The 10,660-nt window shown below is 36.8% G+C and overlaps 1 protein-coding gene across 5 annotated transcripts; it reads left to right on the top strand.

The window, feature by feature from the left end:
• The first annotated feature begins 3,556 nt into the window (after positions 1-3,556).
• On the top strand, positions 3,557-10,660 carry LOC148730204 (uncharacterized). 5 transcript variants are annotated; one of them, XM_088759903.1, is made up of 15 exons: positions 3,557-3,696; positions 4,026-4,129; positions 4,742-4,961; positions 5,385-5,516; positions 5,817-5,987; positions 6,470-6,612; positions 6,846-6,957; positions 7,263-7,334; positions 7,551-7,731; positions 7,855-7,950; positions 8,118-8,204; positions 8,453-8,507; positions 8,724-8,789; positions 8,896-9,074; positions 9,568-10,660. In XM_088759903.1, exons 4-15 carry the CDS (start codon positions 5,448-5,450, stop codon positions 10,191-10,193), a joined length of 1,857 nt encoding a protein of 618 aa, XP_088616029.1. In that variant the 5' UTR covers positions 3,557-3,696; positions 4,026-4,129; positions 4,742-4,961; positions 5,385-5,447; the 3' UTR covers positions 10,194-10,660. The 5 variants fall into 5 exon arrangements, with proteins under 5 accessions (XP_088616029.1, XP_088616027.1, XP_088616030.1 ...); XM_088759901.1 differs by having other exon boundaries at positions 7,263-7,346; XM_088759904.1 differs by lacking the exon at positions 8,118-8,204 and having other exon boundaries at positions 7,263-7,346.

Below are 10,660 nucleotides of genomic sequence, written 5' to 3'. Positions count from 1 at the left end.
GATCTATATGCTCATCTGTCAAGACTACTCTGTTTGTGCATGGTCTTAGGGATTCTATGTGAGTTCAATATGCTGAGCTGCACTTAATTCTTATTCACATGTATACAAACATTTTTTTTTCTATTTCTGTGACCTTTCCACTACTTTGCTGACCAGAAACAAGAGTTTAGTTGTTATGACAGTGGGTAATTGTTGAGCTTTCTGTTTGACCCTCCAGGTGTTAGACAATACAATAAACAAAATAGCAGAAGAAGTTCTTTCTCCAGAGGAACTGGGAGAGAGGCATCTAAAAATTCAGGTAAGCAGTACGTTATTTGAAACAAAAATCTTCAACTTTTGCTGTCCAAGTTAAGTTTTGTATTTGATCTCTGACAAATTCTGGTGAAATGAAACATGTCTTTCTTGTAGCATTTTTCTTCACTTTCAAACAAAAGTAAAGCAAATACACTTGTAAACAATTAATCACCTTAGTGGAATAGAACAATGGTGGGTCCCTGGTGAAAATCTTTGGAGGATATTTAAGGATCAGTAAAGATCTTCATGAGGACCTTTGAGGTTCTCTTGTGTTTCTTCATGAATATCCCAGAGAATTCTTTGAGGATCTTCACAATGCTTGTTTAAAGATCCTCAAGGATCTTGCATTTTCTTGCCAAAATCTTCAGAGATCTGGCAATTTCTTGCCAAGGTCTTCAAGGATCTTGCATTTTCTTGCCAAGATCTTCAAGGATCTTTCATTTTCTTGTCAAGATCTTTGAGGTTCTTCTATGAATCTTCAAAGATCTCCAAGAAGTCTTGTCAAGAATTTCAAAGATCCTTTAAAGATGTTGGCATGAAAATAAAAGATCCTTGAAGATCTTTACAAGAAAATAGAAGATTCTTAAAGATTTTGGCAAGAAAGTGAAAGATCCTTGGAGATATTAGCAAGAAAATAAAAGATCTTCAAAGATCTTGGCCAGAAAATCAAAGGAAAAAATTAACCAGTAGTACTTTTTAATCTTATTTTACTTTCCTTTATAGGAGAAGAGCAAAGAAGCAAAAAAGAAAACTCCAAAGAAAGTTGTGCCTGCTTCATCAACCAGGTCAGGGCTGGTTCAGTTGTGTTTTTTTCGTAAAGGCAACTTTTTGTCTAAACGTAAGATAGATCATAAATTTCTTCATTTAAAATTTGCTTTGATTTTTTTTTCAATTTAGTGATAGTGAATCTGATCAAGAAGGTAGTGACAGTGAGAATTATTCAGAAGAGGTACTGTTGATTCAAGCTGTTTTTGTCATCCTGTATTTGGACTATTTGGTAATCTTACACAACTGTCAAAGTCCATCCTTCACATCTCCTGTCAGCCCCAGTCTGTACGAGTCGTTAGACCGAGAGGGACTGTGACTGGATCTGGGGAAAGGGCCGAAATATCTCAGCAAGGGTATTTAGAGCTAAACGTTACTAGAATTGTTACGTAAGCTGCCTGCTGTTTAGAAGAGACAGAAAGTGTTTTTGTACACTAAGTTCTTTCTTTTGTCACACTGAAAAAATAACTTGCTGCATAGTTGTTGATTTAGGGTACTGTGCGTTTTCTGAAGTGAAAATATGATTGGTTACGCGTATTTTGCCAGGAAATTGTTTGATCGTGTGGTCTGATAATCCCGGGGGGAGAAGTCCAGATAAAGACTGTTGTAGTTGGTAATGACTGACGTTTCCACGATCTGAGCGTAAGTCGCAGTGAGCGTTGAATGGCTTTGATGTTGACTTCCGCTACCAACAATAGTCATTTGCATGACCATCAGACTACACGATCATATTTTTATTTTGAAAATCAGAATATCGATGATTTTAATTGTTTTTCACTTCTTTGTTCAAGGAGTCTGACTACTTTGATTATTCTTACGCTGTCGAGCATGCGCGTAGTGGTCGAGCACAGTGCAGAACTTGCGGCAGCCTCATTCCAAACAGGTAATTTGTTGTTCCTAAGAATACATACCAGCCCCCCCTTCCCCTTCCCCACCCGCCTGGTCCATTACACGAGGGTCTCAATGGTGGCTTTTATGGCTAATGGTTAAAATTTTCGCAAATTTACGGCTGTCACCAGAAATTGATTTTACGGTTAACGTTTCTTTCCCCTAACGATTAAAACTTGTCAATTTGTACGCCAGACGGCTCACGTTTTAGGCCATTTAACGGCTATCAGTTTACCCTATTGAGGTCCTTTCGCGCCCAAAAGCCGAAAGCTAACACTGGAAGGACATTTATTCAATGAAAACATCCTCTTACAGAGAATACTTATGGCCCACTGCTTGCGTAAGACCGCGGTTTGGGTTCGGCCTCGTGTAAATAGCTGGCCCTATGTGTTTTAATGACAGGACTCTAAGGTGGGTTGTTTCGTTCACCGATCATGGATATCGTCAGTACAGGCAGAAACATTACCACCATTTGGAGTGTTATTTACCTCCTGATCATGTGACATTTGAGAGGGTAAGTTGATAAGTTTGGTGAGGCGCATCGGAAAAGTACTATATTCTTAATACACTCACGTGAGACATTCAATGTGAAAAAGTTATTTAGAATGAGTCAGTCAGTCTTGCAATATACACATCCTGACACAATCTCAACTTGTGTTCAGTGAAGCTAAGGGTTCTACGAAAAGAACCTTTGCTACGCCAGATACGAAAAACCACTAGAAAATCCACTTTTTAGATGTGCCCAAAAAATATGTGGAAACGTATTCCTCATTCAACACAGCAGCACAATGCCCCGAGGAAAGGGCAAACTAACCTCGTTACACCACTTTTCACCCAAAAAAATTCAAGGATTTAAATGATATTTAACATGGAGGTCGAAAACGAAAATTACAACAAATACAAAATAATATGGTGGTCAAACGTGGGACTGACCGACCGAGATAGAATTAATTTTCCCGCGAAATGCTTAAATAATCCGTAACTTCCACGATGCCACGAAAACTTCTTCAACGTGCCATCAGAATAAAAGTTTCAGACTAATTCGTGCCCATGCCACTCAAACGTCAGATCCTCGATTCGCCCTTAATCTACCGCTTATAAGCGAATCTAATTATTCTCAAATTACCGCATACATGCGGATAAAGTAGGCCCTATTTACCTACCGAGATTAGATTACCGAGAACAAAAAAAAGGCCTGGTGCTAGAATGGATGGGTTTTGTAGGCGCCATTTTAAAATGCCTCCCCGTAAAGATTTTCGATCTAAAAGGGCTTTTAAAGTTGTCAGTTTTAAAGCAGGAAAGGCAGTAAAAAAACAGAAAATTAATGTTCCTGGTAGATTAAATGTGCAAAAAACCGATGCATCGAGTTTCGCTTCAAATATCGATGTAACTAGGGACGAGCAGATCTCACAGTCGGCAGCTGAGGTCGATGTGGATAATTTTCCTGCAGACGCTAGTGTTTCAACAGGATCAAGAAAATGGCCCAAATTTCGTATTAAAAAAAAGCTCAGAGCCTACCACACCAGGAAATCTAGACTAGCCACATCTTGGCTGGATTTTCGGGAGCAGATCGTGACTGCTCTTCTTTCAAGAGAAGCAATGCCCTTGGGGAATTGTGTAATCCCTGGTTGCACGAATGATGCTCTTGGAAGATGCCTGGACTGTGGCCCTGCCATGTACCTGTGCGAAGAACACATACAGGTCGTTCATGCAGGAGGCAAATCTCTGCACAGACCACAGGCCTGGAAGGTTATAGACTATAGTTTTTTATTCCATTCGTTGTCAAACACACTCTTCTTTGACTTTTTCCTACACTGATTTTCATTTAAAGGCATATGTAACTGTTATTTAGAAAAGAAAACCTTCTTAAAATATTTAAAAATATTTTGAAAGGGGCAATTTTAGGATACCCTGCCACTTACTTGCATTTCTCTGAACGCTGTAGAACAAGGCAAATAAAAACAACAGCAACCATTCAAATTCAGTTATATGCAGTTATAAATGACTGGGTATGGTAAAATGTAGCCACTGAAAATAGGGTAGACTGCAACAATCATGTATTCTTTAATCTTTCACAGGAGGGGAGGTTCATTCCTTATAAGTTTCAACAAACTGTCTGGACAACACCTCACAACATTGATCATGGCTTATGTGCGTGATATTATAGCTATAAATGTACATGGTAAGCAAGGTACTTATTATAGTGACTAAACTCCCTAGGAAAATGGCTGGTATTTTGGAAAAAAGTGCTAGAGATCTTATAGATGATCCTAATAATGAACAGTGGGTTTAACAGCAAAACTTCAATTAGACAACTGAAAAATTTTCAGGAAGGTAATCAATGGGTTATTAAAAAAAATATCACTTTTATTGTGAATTTTATCATGTGGTAAATGACTGCTGTCCTATCATCATTGTCATCATTATAATTATTGTGACTTGTATATTGTACGTTACAGTAGAATCTCGATGTAGTGAATTCTCAAATGACTGGCAAATGATTATGTTTGCTATATTGAGGTTTCATTACACCAAGGACTTTTTTATATATAGAGGTTTGTTAATCCAGGTTCTACTGTAATGGGATAAGTTTTTTTTTTCCTCTTTTTAGCTTAAATTATGCCACCAAAAAATATGCATTTCTCAGACATCTTTGGGATACAAAATTATTAATCACTTCATGCTTTGATTCGGTATTAGTAAGCAGTTGTTATAATTAGGAAAGCAAAAGCAAAGTGTTCCTTTTGTGACAATTAAAGTATACACTTCTTTTCTTTTTTGCTTCTTTCAACAGGACAGCAACATGCAATTAAATTGAAATGTTGTGAGCATGAACCTGAGGCAATAACCCTCATAAGAAATGGCTTCTGGCCATCCACCCCAAAACAGCCCCAAGTCGCCTTTGATATTCAGTTTATGACACTTCTCAGTATGTCTTCCTTGAATGTAGAGTGTCATTAAAATCTATTCATCAGTCACTGCTATGGCTTTCTCCGGCATGTTCAAAAGTCTATGTAAGTACTTATTTATTTGTATGCCATCTGTAATCATTAACATCACTTTCTTTTGTCAAATAAAGGTAAAACATTACTATTTGTGTGGTTGTGTTGTGGCCAGAAATAAATTAGTTTAGCAGAAGTAATTGGTATTGTCAAGTAATTCATATTGTCATGATCGACCATTCATGGGTGAATTTCACTGATTTATAAATTATGTTGATTTATGTATGTATGTACTTACGTACGTCCCCACATAGTTACATACTTTCATTGTGATAAAAGAAACACTTTGCTATTTCTTTCCTCATAAGAACCCTGCTGCTTGAATCAAAACATGCCTCAAGTACTAAATATAAAAACCCAGAATGTATGTATGTACTACGTATATATATATGCATGCATGCATGCATTATATTAATTGTGTTCTTGTTGTTTTAGGTTAAAGACATTTACCGTCTTCTCGTTGGTGAGTGCTTTGGTGAATTTCGATATCTGTCTAGTATGTTGAACAGCTTGAACCACTTCATTCCTTCTTTTGGCAGTGAACATGAGTGCCCTGCCTGCCCCAAGGTTTGTAGAAATTTTTAATTGCTTTTGCAGGACAATTATTGCCTTAATTATGTTGTTGGTGTCCTCTATTTTTCATCATCATCATCATCATCCTCATGTACCAGGTGTTTTACCTGGAAAGTTCATTAGGATGATGAATCATATAATATCTAAACATGTGGCAAATAATAAATTTAGAAACCCAGTTCTGTTACAACATAATACTCTGTTATCTTGGTCACCATGTGTTGTTATATAATATGATTGATTTATAATTTTTGTACAATATATATTTGGCTATTTTACTTTATTAATGTTCAGGAGAATGGAAGTATATTTGTTTCTGTGGATGCATTATTTGGATGTGTGAGAAAGAGCAGTGCAGGAACAAGTGGAAAAGCATCCAATTATGGAGAAGAACTCTTCATTAACCAAGATAAAGTAGATAAATTTTTATCTACTTACAATAAAACATCCACTAGCAAATCAATGGTAATTATCTTTGTATGTTATGTAACAACAAGTACCATATGTCCTTTTTTACAATCTCTTAAATACAAAAACACTTGATACAGTTGTTAAGTCCACAAATAATTTTAAATTTTTTGTTGTCATGCAAAATAAGCATGCATCCCTTTGACCTTATGGTAATCTTTTTTTTTTTTGTCATCAGAATATAATCTATTTATAATTCATTTCTGTGACAATTATAACTCTGCCTAGGGTGGCTTTCTCTCTTCCTACTGAGGTGGTCCCGGAAGCCCACATAAAGGAGGAGGGTTTGTCAAGTTAGATTTCTTTCTTCTATAAATACCCATCAGATAGTCAATAACATAATTCTTGGAAAGGTTGCATGTTGTTGATGTTTCTATTATGTCAGTATGACATGAAGTAGATGAGTACTAAAGTTTCTTTATATTTTCTGGTACTTTTTGTTTATGAGCTCTGCATGCCTTTCGTGTTGTATTTTGCAGGACCAAGCATGCAATCAGTTTCAAGCAGGAGCTAATCTGCGGTCCAAAATTAAATCCAAAAAGCTGGATGAAACTGCACTTTTTGGGGCTGCATGTCGACATGAAGTGCCATTAAAGTTCTTTAGCCTGAAGAGGGGAGAGGAGTATGTTTTCTTAGTACAAAGAAACATCTTGCTTAGGTTTTAAACGATGAAATTGCCTCAGATGTCATATATTTATGAATTCTTTCTTTGTTTTCTTATTTTATCACTGTTATGTAGGTCCTATTTGTTCCCATGAATTTTTTTGCATCTTTTCATTACCTTTGTATTTGGGATGTACAGGAGAGTTTTGATGATTTGCTTAGTTTAACTAGACATAATTGTTTTTTATTCAGAATTGGAAATGCAGTTTTTCTGTTAAAGTGGATCAAGGAAATGATTGCACAGAAAGACATTGAAGTTTTCTTTTTCTATGACATTGCATGCATTTTGCATGCACATCTGAAAGTAAGCAAATGGCTATATTAATATATTATCTCATCTTTATATTGGTAAGGACTGCGATGACTGGTCTAGTGAAGGGAAATGGGAATCACCATTTCTATGAAGGCTGCAGCCTCCATTTGAATTATTGCATTTGTGGCCCCTTATGTGTAGGAGCCACTTCTTAGTGGTCATTGAGGAAAGTTCAATTGCTTGTGTACGTAGGGTCAATAGTTAACTAATACATTATTATATTACTTTACTACACTGATGTCACCTACAAGGTTGAAATGTATGCATCCTAATCAAAATGTATTTTTCATTTTAAGAACACCCGTCAGGAAAACTTGTTGACCAATGTCGTTGTTGCAATACCTTCATTTCATTGCTATGGACACAAGGTATCATGTCAGGTATACAAGAAACGTTTTAACTTAACTCCACTAAACTTTTTGTGTTTTCAAGTTTTCAAGGTGTTTTGTGTTTATAGGATATAAGTCTTTCAAATTTGTTGTAAATGGTGCATTTTAAACATACAAAGAAAATTTCCTATTTATTGCTAGTACATTTTATTATTATAAACATCTTCCCTTGGGTGTAAATTCAATTCATTGCAGGTAAACTATGCTGGGAGGAGATTGGAAGGTTTTGGTCTAAGTGACGGTGAGGTGATGGAACGACTGTGGTCATATGTAAGGCCAACAGGAAAAATCACCAAGGAGATGACTCCAGCCCATCGAGTGGACACCTTAACAGACTTTCTCATTCATTATGCAAAGAAGTCTATTGCAAATATTGGTATATTTATTCGTTTTTTACTGTTAATTTGTTTCTGATGACAAAAGCAGTTCATGAGTAGAAGTAAAGTTTTGTTTTCGAGGTCCCTTTCAAAAGTGATTGAATGGTATGACTTTCTTTCAGGAGAACGTCTTTGTGATCACTTAAAGAGAGCAAGGGAGGTGAGAGCACAAACGGAGGATCAACTGGCTTTACTTATTCGAAAGCTTGCTGAAACAGGTTCAGTGTTGATCTTATACCAACTGTAAGGCTCCTATCTGACCAACCATCTTCATGCCATAAACTACGTTTTTTTGTATATGCTAGTTGCTGATTCTACACTCTGGAGGTATTTTGATTTTTAACTCCCTTCTTTCATTTATTATATTTATATTGTACATACAAAGGTAAAAAAGTGGAAGATAGCACTATTGAGGAGTGGACCTTGGCAGAAAAAGAATCTGTCATGAAGGAGACAAATGAAGAAAAACCTGGTTGGTGTCAATTAATCTAAACCATCCTTTTTGAATTAGTAACTTTATTCCATATTAAGAAATGGGTTCAGCCTGTGATCACACCAATACTTATATTTGAGCTCCATCGAAGTAAATGTAACTCTATTTCACGCACTACGTGATCAACTGATCATTAATGCTTGAAAATCGATTTACATTTACTTTCTGACTGCATGCATACATGTGTACATCATTATCTCATACTTTTTATCACCACATCAACACAGATCTATCGGCTACAGTGGCATACCAAGAAAAACTGAAAAAGTACTACACCGTGAGGTAATAAGTTGACTCGTTAAACATATAAAAGAGAAATTAAAGAATCTTTTTTTCCAACCCTGGGCAAACCCAATCTTTGCAAGACAGTCGACACCAAGATTTTGTTTCATAATTTTAACACACGACCAGGTTTTGTTCCTAGTGATAATATAACATGTCTTGTGATCCAGTTTAGTGTTTTGTTCTAATTATTGTAATGATCTGTTTACATTTTAGAACCAGTCTTCAAGAATGTACGTCAGGATCAGATACATGGAAAATCTTGACAAAGGAACTAAGCCGGTACGTTTTTAACCTTGCAGCGTTATGGTATCGTCACGTAATGAAGTTCTATGTTTCGTTATATTATTTAACGCCCTTAAAGTAGGTTTCTTTCTTGTTAATCTAGTTTGGACGAGGAACTTAAGAACATGGAAAATGGACAGTGTCGATGGTCTCCAGACAGCAGCATGTACCAAAGTTACATTCGGTGTCTCGAGGATAAGCGACGGAAGAATCTTCTGCTGACAATGCATGGAAAGTGTACAGAACGGTGGTTTCTTTTGCAGCTGATGAAAAAGTATGCAGGTAATCAAGTACGCATTTTACAAATTGGTATAGAATACAGAAACGTATCAAAATCAAGTGCCCAGAACAACGAGACAAGCAATCGACGATGCCTTGGAATCAGAATTCTCTAACTGCGACTCTGATGGTTGATAAAACGCCAGTATAGATTATTAATACAACGTAACGTTTACATCGTTAATCGTAAGATGTAGCAGTTTTGCCTGAAAACAACAGAACAATGATTACTCTCCCTAAACAACTCAACTGTCTCATTGGATGTGTTTAATCACTGATGTTTTAAATCATATACTTAGCAATCTTTTCCCTGGCCTTCCGTCAGTTGTAAGTTATTTCTCTACTCCCTGTACATGAAAGGCAGTTAATGCTATCAAATTTCAACAAAAGTAAACAAATTATAGTAAATGAGAGAAGTGGCGATAGGGTATGTCGCAACCACCACTACATTTGTAAGAAAAAAAGGAAGAATCTTTTTTGTGTCTGTTGTTTTTAGATGGCCAAGCCGTGGCAAAGAAATTGTGCGGTCAAATCACAAAAACAACGAACGCTGTGAAACAACTTATAAAGCAGTACGAGCGAGGAGATGCAGCATCACGTGGATGTACATACCCTTCAAAGGTCAATCTCGTGGAGGCGTTGGATGTCAGTTCCTCCTTGTGGGCTACCCTTGATGATTCCAATCTATTCGTCGGTGTGCCGTACTGCATAAAACGGCAAATTATTGATTTTAAGCACATGATCAAACGATGCACTGAGGAAGAAGTTTTAGTGAAGGATGAAATCACGAGAGTAGCGATGTTTTATCAACGTAAACTAGGAGTCTTAGACAGCTGGTCTAAGAAACTAGCTGCAACAGACTCGGCGGATTATCGTAGTCGTGGATTGTTAGCACTTGTACTTTCTAAACGAGATGAGACTGAGGCCTTTACTCTTCACCTGCAAGATCTTTTGCTCGAGATATTAGCGATGATGAAGAGGTACGAGGTGACGGAATTTTGTCTGACCCAGTTGGAGAAGCGGAAGGCGTTGATTCCAACGATGGTGGGAATCGTGATACTACTGACGCCCACGATGATTATGAGGATGATGATTACGATAATCAAAATAGTTCCATCCTAGAATTGGAGGAACAAGGTGTCCTGGAAGATCTCCTTTCGGTCCTTAATACTGAATACGGGTGCGACGATGTCTCGGACTCAGAATTCTCTGATTGCGACTCTGATGACCCATAAAATGCCAGAACATTTTATGATTTAATGTCTACATCTTCAATCATTAGATGTAGCAGTTTTTACCTGCAAAAAAGGAATGATTGGTCTCTCGTAACATTTCAACTGTCTCATTGCATGCCCGTCTCCATAACTTCCATAAATCAATTTGTGAATACATTTAATTATCTTAGCATTGCATTCACTTTGTTTAACTAGTTACAATAGTACCCAATAAATAATTTCTTCGAGCAAAAGTTGCCAAATAGACATGGAACACCGACGTAGTTAAGTGGTATCAGCATGGCGATGAACGGACCTGCTATTTCTTTCAACTTGAAGCAGCCTTTGTATTGATATTAAACGATAAAGCACTGA

This window comes from Stylophora pistillata, chromosome 5 (assembly GCF_964205215.1).
Source record: "Stylophora pistillata chromosome 5, jaStyPist1.2, whole genome shotgun sequence".
In the NCBI taxonomy this organism is placed as follows: domain Eukaryota; kingdom Metazoa; phylum Cnidaria; class Anthozoa; order Scleractinia; family Pocilloporidae; genus Stylophora; species Stylophora pistillata.
Note: the sequence above shows the minus strand (reverse complement) of the source record. Positions and strands in the feature narration are given on the sequence as shown.

Coding starts and splice junctions, on each gene's coding strand:
- LOC148730204 (XM_088759901.1), top strand. CDS start 5,448: ATGTTGAACAGCTTGAACCACTTCATTCCTTCTTTTGGCAGTGAACAT. Junction 5,517..5,816: donor AGTGCCCTGCCTGCCCCAAG/GTTTGTAGAAAT, acceptor ATTAATGTTCAG/GAGAATGGAAGTATATTTGT. Junction 8,205..8,452: donor GACAAATGAAGAAAAACCTG/GTTGGTGTCAAT, acceptor ACATCAACACAG/ATCTATCGGCTACAGTGGCA.